Raw genomic sequence first — 20,480 nt, 5'->3', positions numbered from 1 at the left:
GGACCTAGAGATGGGAAAGCTGATAATGGGGGGAGATTTTAATACGGTGTTGGAACCAGGGCTGGATAGGTCGAAGTCCAGGACTGGAAGGAGGCCGGCAGCAGCCAAGGTACTTAAAGATTTTATGGAGCAGATGGGAGGTGTAGACCCGTGGAGATTTAGCAGACCTAGGAGTAAGGAGTTCTCGTTTTTCTCCTATGTCCATAAAGTCTACTCGCGAATAGACTTTTTTGTGCTGGGAAGGGCGTTGATCCTGAAGGTGAGGGGAACGGAGTATACGGCTATAGCCATTTCGGATCACGCTCCACACTGGGTAGACTTGGAGATAGGGGAGGAAACAGGAGGGCACCCACCCTGGAGAATGGACATGGGACTAATGGCAGATGAGGGGGGGTGTCTAAGGGTGAGGGGGTGCATTGAAAAGTACTTGGAACTCAATGATAATGGGGAGGTCCAGGTGGGAGTGGTCTGGGAGGCGCTGAAGGCGGTGGTTAGAGGGGAGCTGATATCAATAAGGGCACATAAAGGGAAGCAGGAGAGTAAGGAACGGGAGCGGTTGCTGCAAGAACTTTTGAGGGTGGACAGACAATATGCGGAAGCACCGGAGGAGGGACTGTACAGGGAAAGGCAAAGGCTACATGTAGAATTTGACTTGCTGACTACGGGCACTGCAGAGGCACAATGGAGGAAGGCACAGGGTGTACAGTACGAATATGGGGAGAAGGCGAGCAGGTTGCTGGCACACCAATTGAGGAAAAGGGGAGCAGCGAGGGAAATAGGGGGAGTGAGGGATGAGGAAGGAGAGATGGAGCGGGGAGCGGAGAGAGTGAATGGAGTGTTCAAGACATTTTATAAAAAATTATATGAAGCTCAACCCCCGGATGGGAGGGAGAGAATGATGGGCTTTTTGGATCGGCTGGAATTTCCCAAGGTGAAAGAGCAGGAAAGGGTGGGACTGGGAGCACAGATCGAGGTAGAAGAAGTGGTGAAAGGAATTAGGAGCATGCAGGCGGGAAAGGCCCCGGGACCGGATGGATTCCCAGTCGAATTCTATAGAAAATATGTGGACTTGCTCGCCCCGGTATTGACGAGGACCTTTAATGAGGCAAAGGAAAGGGGACAACTGCCCCCGACTATGTCTGAAGCAACGATATCGCTTCTCTTAAAGAAGGAAAAGGACCCGCTACAATGCGGGTCCTATAGACCTATTTCCCTCCTAAATGTAGATGCCAAGATCTTGGCCAAGGTAATGGCAATGAGAATAGAGGAATGTGTCCCGGGGGTGGTCCACGAGGACCAAACTAGGTTTGTGAAGGGGAGACAGCTGAACACGAATATACGGAGGCTGTTAGGGGTAATGATGATGCCGCCACCAGAGGGGGAAACGGAGATAGTAGTGGCGATGGATGCCGAGAAAGCATTTGATAGAGTGGAGTGGGATTATTTGTGGGAGGTGTTGAGGAGATTTGGTTTTGGAGAGGGGTATGTTAGATGGGTGCAGCTGTTGTATAGGGCCCCGATGGCGAGCGTGGTCACGAATGGACGGGGATCTGCATATTTTCGGCTCCATAGAGGGACAAGGCAGGGATGCCCTCTGTCCCCATTATTGTTTGCACTGGCGATTGAGCCCCTGGCGAAAGCGTTGAGGGGTTCCAAGAAGTGGAGGGGAGTACTTAGAGGAGGAGAAGAACACCGGGTATCTTTGTATGCGGCCGATTTGTTACTATATGTGGCAGACCCGGCGGAGGGGATGCCAGAAATAATGCGGATACTTGGGGAGTTTGGAGATTTTTCAGGGTATAAATTGAACATGGGGAAAAGTGAGTTGTTTGTGGTGCATCCAGGGGAGCAGAGTAGAGAAATAGAGGACCTACCGTTGAGGAAGGTAACAAGGGACTTTCGTTACCTGGGGATCCAGATAGCCAAGAATTGGGGCACATTGCATAGGTTAAATTTAACGCGGTTGGTGGAACAAATGGAGGAGGATTTCAAGAGATGGGATATGGTATCCCTGTCACTGGCAGGGAGGGTGCAGGCGGTTAAGATGGTGGTCCTCCCGAGATTCCTCTTTGTGTTTCAGTGCCTCCCGGTGGTGATCACGAAGGCTTTTTTTAAAAGGATTGAAAAGAGCATCATGGGCTTTGTGTGGGCCGGGAAGACCCCGAGAGTGAGGAAGGGATTCTTACAGCGTAGCAGGGATAGGGGGGGGCTGGCACTACCGAGCCTAAGTGAGTATTATTGGGCCGCTAATATTTCAATGGTGAGTAAGTGGATGGGAGAGGAGGAGGGAGCGGCGTGGAAGAGATTAGAGAGGGCGTCCTGTAGGGGGACTAGCCTACAGGCTATGGTGACAGCCCCATTGCCGTTCTCACCGAGGAACTACACCACAAGCCCGGTGGTGGTGGCTACACTGAAGATTTGGGGACAGTGGAGACGGCATAGGGGAAAGACTGGAGCCTTGGGGGGGTCCCCGATAAGAAACAACCATAGGTTTGCCCCGGGGGAATGGATGGGGGATATGGAATGTGGCAAAGAGCAGGAATAACGCAACTGAAAGATCTGTTTGTGGATGGGAAGTTCGCGAGTCTGGGAGCGCTGACCGAGAAATATGGGTTGCCCCAAGGGAATGCATTCAGGTATATGCAACTGAGGGCTTTTGCGAGGCAACAGGTGAGGGAATTCCCGCAGCTCCCGACACAAGAGGTGCAGGACAGAGTGATCTCAAAGACATGGGTGGGGGATGGTAAGGTGTCAGATATATATAGGGAAATGAGGGACGAAGGGGAGACTATGGTAGATGAACTAAAAGGGAAATGGGAAGAAGAGCTGGGGGAGGAGATCGAGGAGGGGCTGTGGGCAGATGCCCTAAGCAGGGTAAACTCGTCGTCCTCGTGTGCCAGGCTAAGCCTGATTCAGTTTAAGGTATTACACAGGGCGCATATGACTGGAGCATGGCTCAGTAAATTTTTTGGGGTGGAGGATAGGTGTGCGAAGTGCTCGAGAAGCCCAGCGAATCATACCCATATGTTTTGGTCATGCCCGGCACTACAGGGGTTTTGGATGGGGGTGACAAAGGTGCTTTCAAAAGTAGTGGGGGTCCGGGCCGAACCAAGCTGGGGGTTGGCTATATTTGGGGTTGCACAAGAGCCGGGAGTGCAGGAGGCGAGAGAGGCCGATGTTTTGGCCTTTGCGTCCCTAGTAGCCCAGCGCAGGATATTGCTAATGTGGAAAGAAGCCAAGCCCCCGGGGGTGGAGACCTGGATAAATGACATGGCAGGGTTTATAAAGCTAGAGCGGATTAAGTTCGTTCTAAGGGGGTCGGCTCAAGGGTTCACCAGGCGGTGGCAACCGTTCGTCGAATACCTCGCAGAAAGATAGATGGAATGGAAAAAAGAAGGCAGCAGCAGCAGCCCAGGATCGGGGGGGGGGGGGGGGGGGGAGGGGGAGCGGAGGAGGAACCAGAAGGACTCTCAGGGTTGTTAATATATACTGTATAATATGTATAGGTCGTTGCTACAGATAATTGTATGTTGGACTGTTAAATTATATTTTTGGAGAGTGTTACTTGTGATAAGGCAGTTGCCAATTAGGGTTAGTTTTCATTTTTGTTATTTATTATTTATTCATTTTCTGTTTATAAAATAGGTCATTGTTATTTGTGTTGTTATAATATTGTGTAAAGGATGCACAATGTACTGTGTTGGTTGACCAAAAATTTTCAATAAAATATTTTTAAAAAAAGAACATTGATTATAAACCAATAAATCCTTCCGATACGCCTATGGCAGGCTTGAGAGTTCGAGAGTCTCCTGGCCTGTCAGACGTGATGTGGAACAGTACCCCTAAAATTAGAGCCTTTGGCAATGGGCTGGTTACCTGTTCCAGAAAGAACAACGATGTAAGTAGATGCTTCGTCTGTCTCACATGTCTCCGGAGTGGAGAAACTACGACATCTTCTTCACAGCCTTCAACACGTCATCGATGAAGATGAACATCTTGCCAAAGTCATCCCCACACCCCCACTACTTGCCTTCAAACAACCGCGTAACCTCAAACAAACCATTGTTTGCAGCAAACTACTCAGCCTTCAGAACAGTGACCACGACACCACACAACCCTGCCATGGCAATCTCTGCAAGATGTGCCAGATCATCGACATGGATACCACCATTGCATGTCAGAACACCACCCACCAGGTACGCGGTACATACTCGTGCGACTCGGTCTACCTCATACGCTGCAGGAAAGGATGTCCCGAAGCGTGGTACATTGGCGAGACCATGCAGACGCTGCGACAACGAATGAACGGACATCGTGCGACAATCACCAGGCAGGAATGTTCCCTTCCAGTCGGGGAATACTTCAGCAATCAAGGGCATTCAGCCTCTGATCTCCGGGTAAGCGTTCTCCAAGGCGGCCTTCAGGACGCGCGACAACGCAGAATCGCCGAGCAGAAGCTTATAGCCAAGTTACGCACACATGAGTGCGGCCTCAACCGGGACCTGGGATTTATGTCGCATTACATTCATCCCCCCACCATCTGGCCTGCAAAATCCTACCAACTGTCCTGGCTTGACACAATTCACACCTCTTTAACCTGGGGTTACCCCATCTCTGGATTTGTAAAGATTTAATCACCTGCTAATGCTCGTATTCCAAGCATTGTCTGGCATCTTTGAATTTGTCTATATATATGTTTCTGGAACATATCTCTTCATTCACCTGAGCAAGGAGCAGCGCTCCGAAAGCTAGTGACAGCGAAACAAACCTGTTGGACTTTAACCTGGTGTTGTAAAACTTCTTACTGTGCTCACCCCAGTCCAACGCCGGCATCTCCACATCATGGCTGTGATGAAGTTCTGGGAACTGGAGACCCAGAGAAGTGTAAGACGTGCCAGGGTGGGGAGGGGAGAGAAGGCCGAGGGAGTTGCCAGGGGGAGATTGGGGTTTCAGAGATAGATTAGGCAGGGGAGAGAGGTCTGAAGATTACTGGGCCTTTAGGCGAGGGTGCCCCCAGTCAGTAGGGGCTTTTGACGGAAGTGCTACCCCCATCACTTAATGCCCGAGATCAAACATTTTGGGGACGATTCTCCGATATGGAGGCCAAGTGTTTGTGCCGTCGTGAATGCCACCGCGTTTCGCGACGGCGCAAACACGGCCCGGGCATGACCTATTGGCGCTGGAGCGGTTCATGCAGCTCCAGCGTCCTTACGCGCTGCCAAATGTGCGCCGCGCCAACCCGCGAATGCTGCTGGCCCCTCACCAACATGGCGGCGGTGTTCTGGGGCTGTGCACGGAAGGAGGTAGGCCCGGGGTGGGGAGAGGCCGACCCTCCGATAGGTGGGCCCCGATCGCGGGCTAGACCCCATTGGAGGCCACCCCGATGAAGGAGCCCCCCTCCCTCCCCCACAGGCCGCCCCCAGGGTTCCCGCAGAGTTCCCGCCAGCAGCGACCAGGGGTGGATGGCGCTGGCGGGAACCTGCCATGTCGCAGTGGCCTCTCGGCCCATACGGGCCGGAGAATCGCCGCTCGCTGGTTCTCCGAGCGGCCCGGTGCGAATCGTGCGCCGTTGGTTTCCGAGGGGTGGGAGAATCGCGTGCGGGGGTCGGAGCAGCGTGGTGCGATTCACGCGGCGCCCCAACAATTCTCCTACCCGGCGTGGGGGGGAGGGGTTGTGGGGGGGGGGGGGTGGTGGTGGGCGGGGGGCGGGGGGGGGGGAGAATAGCGCCCTTTAAGCTTTTTGTTTCCCCAAAGCTTCAATTCATGAAAAATCGAGGCTGGGTTGGAAAATGGCCCTTTAATGGCCATTAATTGGCCACTGAAGGACCTCAATTAGGGAGAGTATCTTGTCTGTCCCAGCACCAAATCACTGCATGATTGGCTCCAGAATGAATTCCTTCCCTGCAGTCACACACTCCCCCATCGCCAAGAAGCTACTGGGGGTGGAGTGTAAAATTCAGGCCAATGTAATTTGCTTATATTTTGAGGTGTTACCATTTGAAATGGGCTTCAAGAAAGGGGAATGGAAGCAGATACAATCATTACTTTCAAAAAGCAATTGAAGATATACCTGAAAAGATAAAAACATGCAAGGTTGTGAGGAAAAGGTTGATAGAGTGTAACTAATTGGATAGGTCTTTCAAAGAGCTGGCACAGCTTTGATGGGCTGAATGGCCTCCTTCTGTTGCTGTGCGGTCCCATGATTGTGCAATAAAATTCAGAGAGGGGAAATTTTTCCTCATTCCGACCTGTACATTGAACATTATCAGCAAATATGATGAAGAAAATTGCACATTCCGTCCTGTCCCCACGAGATTATCTTTGTATTAATATTAATGGTTGGAGAATCAGACGGGTTCTGTCACTGACATGATTTCATCCCCACCAGAACTGGCTTCATGGGCTGGATTCTCCGATTTTGAGGCTGTGTCCTAAGGCCGACGGGGGGGCATTTACGACAGAACAAATGGCGTAAAACGGCCACCGATCCTCCGTTTGGGCAGTGGCGAGCCCGGAGAATTGCTGGGTCTGTGGCCGCGCATGCGCACGACGGCAGCCTGTACGGCGGCGCCATGAAACATGGCGCTGGCCACTCGTGGACCCGGCCTGTGAAATAGCCCCCCACTTCGGCCGGCTCGCGCGCCCCGGACCACCCATCCACAGTGCCACTGATAAAGTCCCCCCTTCCTGCAGATTGGCCCTCCCCCGACGGTGGCGGTGCTGGACTGAGGTCGCAGCTGCCACGCCGAGTCCCCGACAGATGAGGCCACACATGACCGCGCCGTCGGGATCTCGGCCGGTTGGGGGAGGAGCTTCAGGGGGTGGGCCTCAGGCAATGTTCAGAGGCCGTCGATATGTGGCATGGTGTACTCTGCAAGTATGCCGCTTTTGAGGGGGTGGACCATCACCAAAGCGGCGCCGCCCCCGATTTGGTCAGGAACTTTGATTCTCCGGCCTATCGCCGACCGCGTTTTTGGTCAGCGACTGGTGAATCCAGCCCCATATACACCACACAGACAATGATCTGTCACAGTGTCATGGAATAACAGTCATCCTTCTTTCTAAAGATGAGTTTAACCCACATAATCATAAAGTTATTTCTGGTTGTGCTGCAGTATTGACATGAAATACAAGGTTAATTAGGAAGAAGAGTTAAATTCTGTGAATTATTTTGTTTTGTTTTTAATTTTCTACAATAAACCCTAAACATTCCCATTTCAAATTCCAGAATGCCATGTGGTGAATTAATTGGGTAAACTGCACAAGTGAAAATCAATGGAGGTGAAACTCAGACTCAATGGAAAGAGTGGGTGATCTGCAGTGTCAGTTTCACACCATGGAGCAAGTTAAAACTACTAACAAAAGGTTATTTTGTTAATTAAACACAATTTTCTGGCTCTTGCAGATAACAGAGGTCGTGACAGGCATAATCATCATAACTGCTGCAATTATACAAATCAGCATTGTGACAGGTCAGCATCAGGAAATGAACATTTCAACAAGAATTGGGGCACCCTGGTGGACTGGAATTTCAGTAAGTACCACTGATGAGCACAATAGTGTAAAATAATAATAATCACTTATTGTCACAAGTAGACTTCAATGAAGTTACTGTGAAAAGCCCCTAGTTGCCACATTCCAGCGCCTGTTCGGGGAGGCCGGAACGGGAATTGAACTGCGCTGCTGGCTTTGCTCTGCATTGCAAGCCAGCTAAAATTGTTGGGCTTTCAACATCGAGCCGCCATTCATGAGGCACATTTGGCAGCATTCATGCATTTGTAATGTTCCACAAAGAATGCTAAGCGCAGTCAATCTCCAAAGTAGATTCTCCATTACCACCAAGCCAGGGGATCAACCCTGGTCCAATGAAGAGCATAGGAGAGCATGGCAGGAACAGCATCAGGCACACTGAAAAATGAGGTGTCGACCTGGTGAAGCTACAACAAAGGACTACTTGTGTGCCAAACAGCATAAGCAGCAAGTAACAGACAGAGCTGAGCAATTGCACAACGACCAGATCTGTAGGATATCTTATTTTCAAATAAGATGGTAGTGCGATATTGACTTTTATTGCAAAAACTTGGTTAGTACACTTTCAAAAATATAAAAAGTACAAAAATAAAGAAACAAAAGCCCAGCAGGGCATAAGGAAGAAAACAATTGGAAAGAGAAAAAAAGCGAAGAGAGTGGGCAACACGTGCGGCAGTAACTTTATACCTTCATGGTTTGATACCGCCCCCCCACACTCTCTGCTCCCGATTGGCTTACAAGTTTTTAATTGTGACTTCTGAATAGTGGTCCTTACCATCATGCGCATTGGTATCTAACTTACTGGCTATATACATTTGCAGTCTGGCTGAAGGGCTGGTGTAAGATTTCACCGCCAAGCTGCAAATTTATAATCTGACCTTGACTCAGAACAATACAAGCTTGTATCTCAACTGCAGTTACAATATTTTCAAAACCTGGGGCGTCATTCTCCGCCGGCGGGAGTCTCCGTTTTGCCGGTGCCTGGGGGTTTCCCGACGGCGTGGGGCTGCCCCACAATGGGAAACCCCATTGACCGGCCGGTGTTACGGAGACTCCCGCCGGCCGGTCGGCGCAGAAATGTGGCGGGGCGGGTAGGAGAATTTCGCCCCTGGTTTTTAACTATTTCCCTCCAAATCCCAGCTCTGTAGCCCTGCCATAACCAGCTGTGAATGGTGGTGGGCAATTAAACAACTCAATGGAGGAGGAGGCTCCACAAATATCCCTATCCTCAATGATGAAGGAGCCCAGCACATATGTGCAAAAGACAAGGCTGATGCATTTGCAACAATCTTCAGCCAGAAGTACCAAGTGGATGATTCATCGCTGTCTCCTCTTGAGGTCCCCAGCATCACAGATGTCAGCCTTCAGCCAATACAATTCACTCCGCGTGATATAAAGAAATGAATGAAGGCACTGGATACTGTGAAGGCTCTGGGCCCTGACAATATTCCTGCAATAGTACTGAAGACGTGTGCTCCAGAACTTACTGCACCCCAGGCCAAGCTGTTCCAGTAAAGCTACAACACTGGCATCTACCTGGCAATGTGGAAAATTGTCCAGGTGTGTCCTGTACACAAGAAACAGGACAAATCCAACCCAGCAAATTACCACCCTATCAATCTACTCACCATCATCAGCAAAGTGATGGAAGGAGTCATCAACAGTGCTATCAAGCGGCACTTACTCAGCAATAACCTGCTCACGGATGTTAGTTTGGGTTTGGCCAGGGTCACTCAGCTCCTGACCTCATTACAGCCTTGGTCAAACATGGACAAACGAGCTGAATGCTAGAGTTGAGGTGACATCAATGCAGCATGCTCCGGGTGTGGCATCAAGGAGGCCTATTTAAACTGGAATCAATGAGAATCAAGGGGAAATCTCTCCACTAGTTGGAGTCATACCTGCCACAAAGGAAGATGATTGTGGTATTTGGAAGTCAATAATCCTAACTCCAGGACATCACTGCAGGAGTTCTTCAGGGTAGTGTCCTCGGTCCAACCATCTTCAGCTGCTTCATCAATGACTCGCCTTCCATCATAAGGTCAGAAGTGGGGATGTTTGCGGATGATAGCGCAATGTTCAGCACCATTCGCAACTCCTCAGATAATGAAGCCGTCCCTGTCCAAATGCAGCGAGATCTGGACAATATCCAGGCTTGGGCTGACAAGAGGCAAGTTACATTCGCGCCACACATTACCAGGCAATGACTGTCATGATATTCAAACACACACATCATGATAGACACACCAACAGACAAATCAGAACACACAACACCACAACCAATGACAGAAAGATATAAAAGCACAGACACGACCCCCGGTGGTCAGTATTAGCTGCAGAGGAGGACCAGGACAGATCGGTTACCAAACACACTCAGGGAGACAGCACGTGCAGAGTATCCAGAACGAACTGTATTATAAGAGTTATAATAAAATAGAGTTGTACCACATACAACTGTGTTGGCTCATCTGTGCACCAGAGCACCCAACACCACATGGTACAGGAGTGGATCGATACCTGCCGGCATACCTCAGTGTACACAGACAACCAGCAGTGCCCAGGCATGATGTACGAGCTCCCGGTTCCGCAGCCGCTCCAGTGCCACGGCGACCTCCGCGAAAACTGGCGGCGATTCCGGCAAATGTTCGAATTGTTCCTGGTGGCAGCTGAACTCCAAGACCTGGATGATAGGAAGAAAATTGAATTTCTCCTCACCATCGCCGGTGCAAGGGCAAGAGAAATATTCAGAAGGTTCAGGTTCTTCAGGAGGCAGCAAAGGTACGATTACCAGGCAGTCCTGGGCAAATTCTCCAAGTACTGTGAAGAAAACACAATCCAATCGGCACATAAAGGTAAGAAAAGCTGCAGTACTCACCTCGTGGCTGGGATCCCAGAGCCCGAATTCCCAGAGGCCGAAATCCCGGGCCTGAGAGAAGGCTGGGTCGAGGTCGGCGGCCATCTTGCTAAAGGTATCACGCTAGCACAGTTGCGCGAGCAGTGCGCAGAACCGGAAGTTTCGTTTGCGCATGCGCGAGATGCTGCGCATGCGCAGTCCAGAAAACGGCCATCGGTAAAGGAACAGCGATCTGAGCATGCGCAGTCGCTTCCTACGTGCTACATACCGAGCGTCAGGATGTCAGAGGCCCCAGACTGCACCAATTTAAAAGGGAAACGTCCCAAATCAAAAAAACAAAAATCTGTTAAAGCTGTAAAACAACCTTCCCTCACCTGGAATGACAGCACAGTGCTGCAAATTGACCCAGGAGATGAATTTGACCTCCGAAGAACCCTCCGACAAGCAGTTACCTACGCACAAGCCGATGATTCCGACCTTGAATACTTCGATGACGATCTTTACAGTGTTTCCGGACCTCGCGAGCCCAATGATAGCTCCGTGGTCCTATATGACTATGACTCGGACGAACCTTTCGTGTTGCACATTGGCGGCCCACACATTGAATCCGACGCAGATGCGGATTCATTTTTCGGATTTGAGGATCTTCAATCCAGCAGATATGACGTTCCAACTTATCAGTACCGGATGATGCTGCAGCCTGACATTAACAGACAGGGAGCGGTGCAAGCACACGGAGAGTGCCCTGCTGCCACACAGAGCGTGGTCCACGTCCCGCTCAACGTTCCCGACTCTATGAAAGAAGACATGCAAGACTCCAGAGTGCAGTCCTCGCATGAACCAGAAGTGACTCCAGTGTCACAAGCTTCCACAGCAAGCTCGTGGACAGACTCCACAATTGCAGAAATGCAAGACTCCAGAGCGCAGTCCTTGCACGAACAAGAAGTGACTCCAGTGTCACAAGCCTCCACAGAGAGCTCGTGGACAGCCTCCACGATAGAAGCAACGCAAGACTCCAGAGCACAGTCCTTGCACGAACAAGAAGTGACTCCAGTGTCACAAGCCTCCACAGAGAGCTCGTGGACAGCCTCCACGATAGAAGCAACGCAAGACTCCAGAGCGCAGTCCTTGCACGACCAAGAAGTGACTCCAGTGTCACAAGCCTCCACAGAGAGCTCGTGGACGGACTCCACGATGGAAGGAACGCAAGACTCCAGAGCGCAGTCCTTGCAGGAACAAGACCATGAGGGTCTAGCAACCTCTCCTGACCAACCAGCGGCAGACGATGCAAGTCTGCCATGCTCACGTGAACAGCAACAAGGCTATAACAGCCTACCATGCTCCACTACACAGCAGCATGAACATGACGGTCTCTCATGCTACAATGAAGGGCACAGCGCTGAAGACTGTTCAAGCCCAACTGAAGACAAGCCAAAGGAATCGCCTCGTCCAAGCCCAAAGAAAAAAGGTTTATGCGCTGACCTTCAGGATCATTATAGCCGAACAGAGATTAATAATGCTGCACGGCCACAGAAGGATGCTGAGGATTTGCTAACGAAATTAATTGAATGTTTAACTTGCAAGGAGCAGACTGAGAATCGCCAGTGTTTTAGTACGGATCGGAAAAATGGACAAGACATTGATCCTCAGGTAATGGAAATAACACAACCTGAATCATATCTACAGCAGGGACAAATGTCTCCCTTCAACACAACACCGCAAAATCCCAACTTCGGAGACCAGCAGTTAGTCAGTAATGACTCTTCAAACCTTGAGGGGAACATTAATTGCATTGAACCTATACACGCTCCACTGATTATTGAGCAGAACATTGGAGCAAGAATCCTGAGGACACCGACATCGAGTAGCCAGATAACGAATTTAAAACCCACAGCAGTTTCAAGTGAACCAAGTGTGCTTTCCACTAATGGTGAAGATGCAGATAAGGTCGACCCGATTATCCATTGTACCACACTAACCCCAGTGATTAAGCAGTTATGTATGGGGAGTATAATGTGGGCAATTGAGAACAGTAAAAGAGAGACTGTGACCATGCCAGTCCCAGCAAAATCAGACCCAGAGATCATGAAGGCATGTACGTTAGACAAAGATACATATGAGGCACCTGAGAAGAAAAGTGAAACGGAATGTTCTTTGGAAAATAGTACAATGTCGATAGAAACATTGGATCCTATATTCGAGACCATACCTATGGGAGAATTTGGGGGTAATAAACAAGGTTCTGCAATGTCTGGGGGAAGATTTAAAATTCCAAAGAAGAAAAGCCCAAATGAAGGACAACGGCAAGATAATGACAGTCCACCGACATGGTGTGCACCACCAGATGAAAACTCTGACAATTTACCCAACCCTAGTGAACAGCAAGCTGCTAATGAGGATCTATCCACGGGATGTGAGACGAGTGACGATAGCATCCCACTTCCCATGCAAAAGGTGCAAGGTGACGGACCTCGCCTAGTGCGTACCGAGGCACTCGACGATCACGGTGGGACCACTGACGACTGCGGTGGCGGCGCACCGCTTCCACCCTCGATGGCTCGAGCCTCTCCACTGGTTGGTGCATTCCTGCATGTTCCGACTCCAGAAGTGCAGCTTCAGGGAATCTCGGCTGCCTCCAGTGAACCTGTTGGGACTCCGGACGGGGGGCATCGACGGAAGGCAGACCGGACTCCAGATGGGGAGCAGCCAAGCGCCGACTCTGATTCGCGCACGCCAGACCTTGCTCCGGACGGGCGGTGTCGCGGCCTCGGTGATGGCACGCTCAGGGTGACGGCGGATGCCACGGCGACAGGGAATGGATCGCGTGGCAGTCCCACTGGGTCGGCAGTGGCAACCAGCACCGGCGGTCCAAGATGGACACACCAATTCGCGCCATCGCCAGACATTGATGCGAGCAACAATTCTCTCTCCAAGGCGACATGCTTCGACGTTTCTCTGCGGAGTCGCCCTTCCGGCACAGCAGGTGGCCGGAACCAGCGTACACGGTCTCGGCCAACTTCCACATCTGGCACAGTCATCGCCTTGCATGATATTAGTGATGGTGCTACTTCGATGGCGACGACCCATCGGCTACAAGATGCCGTCCACCACAAACATAAAAAGAAAAAGACTCCACCTTGTTCCTGGCATGCAGGGCGGATGGATTGGTGCGTAGGCGCAATCAGCGAGCTTTGCGCCGCCTTCCACGCTCGCAACTGAACCGTACGCACACGCCGGATCCTCCACTGGTTCCCAAGGATGACTTCGTGGAGATGCCACGGATCATGCCCCTTCCATCGCCACCAGAACCAAACCACAGCCAAGGCACCACTAACAAAGATGTTGAATGTTATATTTGCACGAATGAAAAAACCAAGCACTGCACGAAGTACAACAAATGGTAAAGTAGAGACTTCGGCAACAGCATCACCTCCAACAGTCCAAGGTGAACCAGTGTGACCCCAAATCTCCACAGCTGAACCGGCTTGAGGACCAGCCCATTCTTGAGGCGGTCACCCATTAGACTGGACTTATAACGCTGTTCATACGTTCAAAAAGTCAAACACTTCTGTATTATAACCTGTTGTTGTTTATTGTTCCAGATATCGTCTGACCAGACCAATGTTCAAGTTTTTTTTTCTCTCGCATCCAAGTTTTGTTATGGTACAACCTTGTTAGTGTGACGCACCCGACATCGCCCCATGTAAATAGTTACGTCATATACACACGCTGTACATAACACACACACACACTCTTCGATGCACTCACGACACAATTATATTTATAACCACGTAGGCACATATCTTTGTAAAAAGGGGGGATGTCATGATATTCAAACACACACATCATGATAGACACACCAACAGACAAATCAGAACACACAACACCACAACCAATGACAGAAAGATATAAAAGCACAGACACGACCCCCGGTGGTCAGTATTAGCTGCAGAGGAGAACCAGGACACATCTGTTGCCAAACACACTTAGGGAGACAGCACGTGCAGAGTATCCAGAACGAACTGTATTATAAGAGTTATAATAAAATAGAGTTGTACCACATACAACTGTGTTGGCTCATCTGTGCACCAGAGCACCCAACACCACAATGACCATCTCCTACAAGAGAGGATCTAACCACCGCCTCTTGTCACTCAATGGCATTACCATCTCCCACAATCAACAACCTGGGGGTTACCATTGATCAGAAACTGAACTGAACTAGCCATATAAATACTGTGGCTACCAGGGCAGGTCAAAGGGTAGGAATCCAACGGTGAGTAAACCACCTCCTGACCCCCCAACGCCTGCCCAAGGCACAAGTCACAAGTCAGGAGTATAATGGAATACTCCCACGTACCTGGATTAGTGCAGCTCCAACAACACTCAAGAAGTTCAACACTATCCAGGACAAAGCAGCCCGCTTGGTTACTACCCCTTCTACAAACATTCAAGCCCTTCACTACTGATGAACAGTGGCAGCCGTGTGTACCATCTCCAAGATGCACTGCAGTAACTCACCAATGTTCCTTAAACCTTCCAAACCCATGACCACTACCATCTAGAAGGACAAGAGCAGCAGATACCTGGGAACCCCACCACCTGGAGGATCTCCTCCAAGTCACTCACTACCCTGACTTGGAAATATATCGCCGTTCCTTCACTATCGCTGGTGCAATATCCTGGAACTCCCTCCCTAACAGCACAGGATGTTACACTTTTCAATCAAGCCGCCTCTTGCTCTTCTAAACTCCAGCAGATCAGTGATGGTAATTTCACTGGATGTCAACTTGTTGGAGTGCGGCTTGCCTAGAACGGGTGGCATGAGTGTTACTTGCCATTTATCAGCCCAAACCTGAACGCTGTCTGGATATGACTGCTTGCAGCCACAGACCACTTCAGTATCAGAGCAGTTGCGAATGGTAATAAGTGCTGTGCAATCGTCAATGAACATCCCCACTTCTGACCTTATGTTGGATGAAAGATCATTGACAAAGCAGTTGTGATGGTTCAGCCTAAGACATTACCCAGATGAACACCTGGGGTTGAGAAGATTAACCTCTAATAACCACAACCATCCACCATTGTTCTGTGGTAGATACTACCCCAATGATTGGAGCAGCTTCCTCACAACTTCACTGATTTAAAATCTGCTCCTACTCCTTGATGCTATACTCAGACAAATGTAGTCTTGATATCGAGGGCAGTCATCCACACCAGACTCTATAATCGGACCTGAAGTGTAGTGACCCTGGCAGAACCCAAACTCAGCATGGGTGAGCAGCTTGTTGCTGAGTAAGCCTCATCGTGGATTTTGTTAACCGAGTGGCAGTGCTGTGTGGTGGGGGCAATTTGATAGAGGACCTTTGTCTTACAGATGTTTAGTGTAAGATCCATACTCTCATATGCCTCAGTGAAGGTGTTGACAAGGCCTTGGATAATGTCAACCACTTTCTATCCCTTGGGACCCTTCTACCAACAAGGGCAGACATCAGAGATGAGGTTCAACTTTGCCTCAGTGTCCAGCGCAGCCTTCGGTCAGCTGAGAAAGAGTGTTGAAGACCAGGAACTCAGACTCAGTGCTAAGTTCATGGTCTGCAGAGCAGTAGAGATACCCGCCCACTGTATGACCCAGAGATGTGGACTATAAATAGTACGCACCTCAAAACCCTTGAGAAGCAACACCAGTGCTACCTCTGCAAGAGGCTGCAAATCCATTGGCAGGACAGGCGCACCAACGTCAGTCTTCACATTCTGGCCACCATCCCCAGCGTCAAAACATTGACCACGTTCAATCAGCTCAGCTGGTCGGGCGACATTGTCCCCATGTCTGACATGAGACTCCATAAACAAGTACCCTACTCAGAGCTTCGACTCAGCAAGCGAGCCCCAGGAGGGCAGAAGAAACATTTCAAGAGGACCCTCAAAGTCTTCTTGAAAAAGTGCACCATCCCCAGTGACAACTGGGAATCCTTAGCCCAAGGCGGCTCGAAGTGGAAGAAAAGCATCTGCGAAGGTCCCGTTTCATCATTGAGAGAAAGCTGAATCTAAGTGTCGACAGCAAAAGGAACACAAGGCAACTTGGGCACTCCACCCATCCACTCCTCCAACCATCATCTGCCCCACCTGTGACAGAGAATCTACACCACATTTTGGACTCCTCAGTTACCTGAGAACTCATTTTTAGTGTGGAAACAAGTCATCCTCACCCCCATGGGACTGCCTAAGAGAGAGAGAGAGAGCTGAGTGAACACTGTTTGATTGCACTGTCAATGGTATCTTCCATCTCTTTGCTAATAATTGAAAGTAGTCTGATGGAATGGTAAATGATAGATTGGAATTTTTCTCCATTTTATGGCCAGAACACGTGCACAATTCTTCACATTGTCATGGAGTTACCTGCCTTGTAGCTTCATTGAAACTACTTAGCGAAGGGTGAGGCAAATTGTGAACCACAATTCTTCAGTCCTAATGCTGAGGTGTTGTTAGAGTCCATTGTCTTTGCTGTATCCAATGCCTTCAGCCGTTTCTTAGTGTCAAAGGCAGTGTTCTGAAGACTGGTATGGGTGATGTTGGAAACTCAGGAGAGGCTGCGAGATTGATCATCATTCAGTTCAACATTCATTGACCCCAGCTGGAAAAATATTCAAGTACTTCCGGGTCAGTCCCTAACAGTTTATAATCAGCCTGCTCATCCCTCCAATTCTGATTCCTCAAAGGGAAAGGAGAGTGTGAAGGTAAAACACACACAAGTGTCAGTCTGAGCTGTGACGCTCCCCATCCTTTTGGCCCATTAAGCTTCCTTCATTAACTCTCTATCCAGCTTCAAAGAGGAAGAATCCCTTCTGAGCGAAGAATTAGACAGAGGCAGAAGGTTTATGGAGCCAATGTCCAACTTGAGGCTCCAGTTTGAGAGGAGAAGAATTTAGCAAGTCAAAATGCTAGATTTCAATTGTCATTGGTGCTTTTCTGATTGGAGGGCTGTGACTAGTGGCGTTCCGCAGGGATCAGTGCTGGGACCTTTGCGGTTTGCAGTATATATAAATGATTTGGAGGAAAATGTAACTGGTCTGATTAGTAAGTTTGCAGACGACACAAAGGTTGGTGGAATCGCGGATAGCGATGAGGACTGTCAGAGGATACAGCAGGATTTAGATTGTTTGGAGACTTGGGCGGAGAAATGGCAGATGGAGTTTAATCCGGACAAATGTGAGGTAATGCATTTTGGAAGGTCTAATGCAGGTCGGGAATATACAGTGAATGGTAGAACCCTCAAGAGTATTGACAGTCAGAGAGATCTAGGTGTACAGGTCTACAGGTCACTGAAGGGGGCAACACAGGTGGAGAAGGTAGTCAAGAAGGCATAACGGCATGCTTGCCTTCATTGGCTGGGGCATTGAGTGTAAGAATTGGCAAGTCATGTTGCAGCTGTATAGAACCTTAGTTAGGCCACACTTGGAGTATAGTGTTCAGTTCTGGTCGCCACACTACCAGAAGGATGTGGAGGCTTTAGAGAGGGTGCAGAAGAGATTTACCAGGATGTTGCCTGGTATAGAGGGCATAAGCTATGAGGAGAGATTGAATAAACTCGATTTGTTCTCACTGGAACGGCGGAGGTTGAAGAGCGACCTGATAGAGGTCTGCAAAATTATCAGGGGCATAAACAGAGTGGATGGTCAGAGACTTTTTGCATAGGTTTAAGGTGAGAGGGGCAAGGTTTAGAGGAGATGTACGAGGCAAGTTTTTTACACAGAGGGTAGTGGGTGCCTGGAACTCGCTACCGGAGGAGGTGGTGGAAGCAGGGACGATAGTGATGTTCAAGGGGCATCTTAACAAATACATGAATAGGATGGGAATAGAGGGATACGGACCCCGGAAGTGTAGAAGATTTTAGTTTAGATGGTAGCATGGTCGGTGCCGGCGTGGAAGGCCGAAGGGCCTGTTCCTGTGCTGTACTTTTCTTAGTTCTTTGTTCTTCCAAATTTGCTTTCTAATATGAAATATGTTTTCTTCAGCTTATTATTTCAGGAATACTTGCTGCACTTGTTCAAGAGCAACCATCCCATTTTATGGTATGTATTTGGTCAAAGAATGATTTGGTATGGTTGGCTGACAAGAGATAATGTCATTCCAGATATCCTTGTCTTGGGTTGCATAAAATGAATACTGTAGAATACGACACTGCAGTGGGTAAAAATGCAACCCTTCCACATCAGTCTCTTGGATGCAAGTCCAGTCCAACAATTTTCAGAATTTATAAGAACATATGAACATAAGAACTAGGAGCAGGAGACCACCTCAGAGTCTAGTGAATTTTGGTAAATTATCACGAGTGCATTTGCAATTTCCTTACCCATCTCCTTCAATACCCTGGGAAGCATTCCATCTGGGCCAGGAGACTTGTCTACCTTTAGCCCCAGTAGCTTGCCCATCACTGCCTCCTTAGAGATAACAATTGTCTCAAGGTCCTCACCTATCAGAGCCTTATTTCCATTAATCACTGGCATGTTATTTGTGTCTTCCACTGTGAAGACTCGACCCAAAAAACCTGTTCAGTTCCTCAGCCATTTCCTCATCTCCCATTAAATCTCCCTTCTCATCCTCTAAAGGGCCAATATTTACCTTAGCCACTCTTTTTTTAAATATATTTGTAGGAACTTTTACTATCTGTTTTTATATTCTGAGCAAATTTACTCTCATAATCTATTTTACTCTTCTTTATAGCTTTTTTAGTAGCTTTTTGTTGCCCCCTAAAGATTTCCCAGTCCTCTAGTCTCCCACTAATCTTTGCCACTTTGTATGCTTTATCCTTCAGTTTGATACGCTCCCTTATTTCCTTAGATACCCACGGTCTATTTTCCCTCTTTCTACCGTCCTTTTTGTTGGTTTAAACTTTTGCTGAGCACTGTGAAAGATCGCTTGGAAGGTTCTCCACTGTTCCACTATAGAGTCTTTGCTCCCAGTCTACCTTAGCCAGCTCTTCTCTCATTCCGTTGTAATCTCCTTTGTTTAAGCACAAAACACTAGTGTTTGATTTTACCTTCTCAGCATCCATCTGTATTTTCAATTCCATCATATTATGATCGCTCCTTCCAAGAGGATCCCTAACTATGAGATCATTAATCAATCCGGTCTCATTACACAGGACCAGATCTAGGATCGCTTGCTCTCTCGTAGGTTCCATTACATACTGTCCTAGGAAACTATTGTGGATACATTCTATAAACTTCTCCTCAAGGCTGCCTTGACCGACCTGATTAAACCAATCGACATGTAGATTAAAATACCCTATGATAACTGCTGTACCATTTCTACATGCATCAGTTATTTCTTTGTTTATTGCCCGTCCCACCGCAATGTTACTATTTGGTGGCCTATAGACTACTCCTATCAGTGACTTTTTCGCCTTACTCTACCTGATTTCCACCCAAATGGATTCAACCTTATCCTCCATAGCATCAATGTCATCCTTTACTATTGCCCAGATGTCATCCTTAAATAATAGAGCCACACCACCTCCCTTACCATCCACTCTGTCCTTCCGAATAGTTTGATACCCTCGGATATTTAACTCCCAGTCGTGACCATCCTTTAACCATGTTTCAGTAGTGGCCACTAAATCATAGTCATTCACGATGATTTGCGCCATCAACTCATTTACCTTATTCCGAATACTACGAGCATTTACGTAAGGTACCCTTATGTTGCCTTTTATACCTCCGTTTTTAATCTTAACACCTCTTTCAGTAACCTCTCCTACGTTATTTTTCCTTTTAACTTTTCTCCTAATTTTCCTTATCCTTGAATCCATATCTTCATGTAATAACCTGCTGCTTTGTTTTCCATTTATGTTTTACTTCACATTTTATTCCTTTTTGTATTAGTGGGCCTATTCACTGAGCTCTCCTCAGTCACTATATCCTGGACTGTGGCCGTTTTTGATTTTTGACTATGGCTTCTCTGCCTTACACTTTCCCCCTTACTGCCTTTTGTTTCTATCCCCATTTTACTTCCCTCTGACTTCCTGCATCGGTCCCCATCCCCCTGCCACATTAGTTTAAACCCTCCCCAACAGCACTAGCAAACATCCCGCCTA

The 20,480-nt window shown here is 48.7% G+C and overlaps 1 protein-coding gene across 2 annotated transcripts in view; it reads left to right on the top strand.

The window, feature by feature from the left end:
- The window catches only part of LOC140389547 (membrane-spanning 4-domains subfamily A member 4A-like), a 53,695-nt gene that overhangs the window by 8,992 nt on the left and 24,223 nt on the right, over positions 1 to 20,480 (top strand). For both annotated transcript variants that reach the window (XM_072473752.1, XM_072473751.1), the window contains 2 exons: positions 7,406 to 7,534; positions 18,400 to 18,456. In XM_072473752.1, the coding sequence (XP_072329853.1) occupies positions 7,406 to 7,534; positions 18,400 to 18,456 (186 nt within the window). The remainder of the gene's footprint in view (positions 1 to 7,405; positions 7,535 to 18,399; positions 18,457 to 20,480) is intronic.

Source organism: Scyliorhinus torazame, chromosome 14 (genome assembly GCF_047496885.1).
Source record: "Scyliorhinus torazame isolate Kashiwa2021f chromosome 14, sScyTor2.1, whole genome shotgun sequence".
NCBI lineage: Eukaryota > Metazoa > Chordata > Chondrichthyes > Carcharhiniformes > Scyliorhinidae > Scyliorhinus > Scyliorhinus torazame.
The sequence above is the reverse complement of the archived record's forward strand: the minus strand, read 5'-3'. Positions and strand labels throughout refer to the sequence as shown.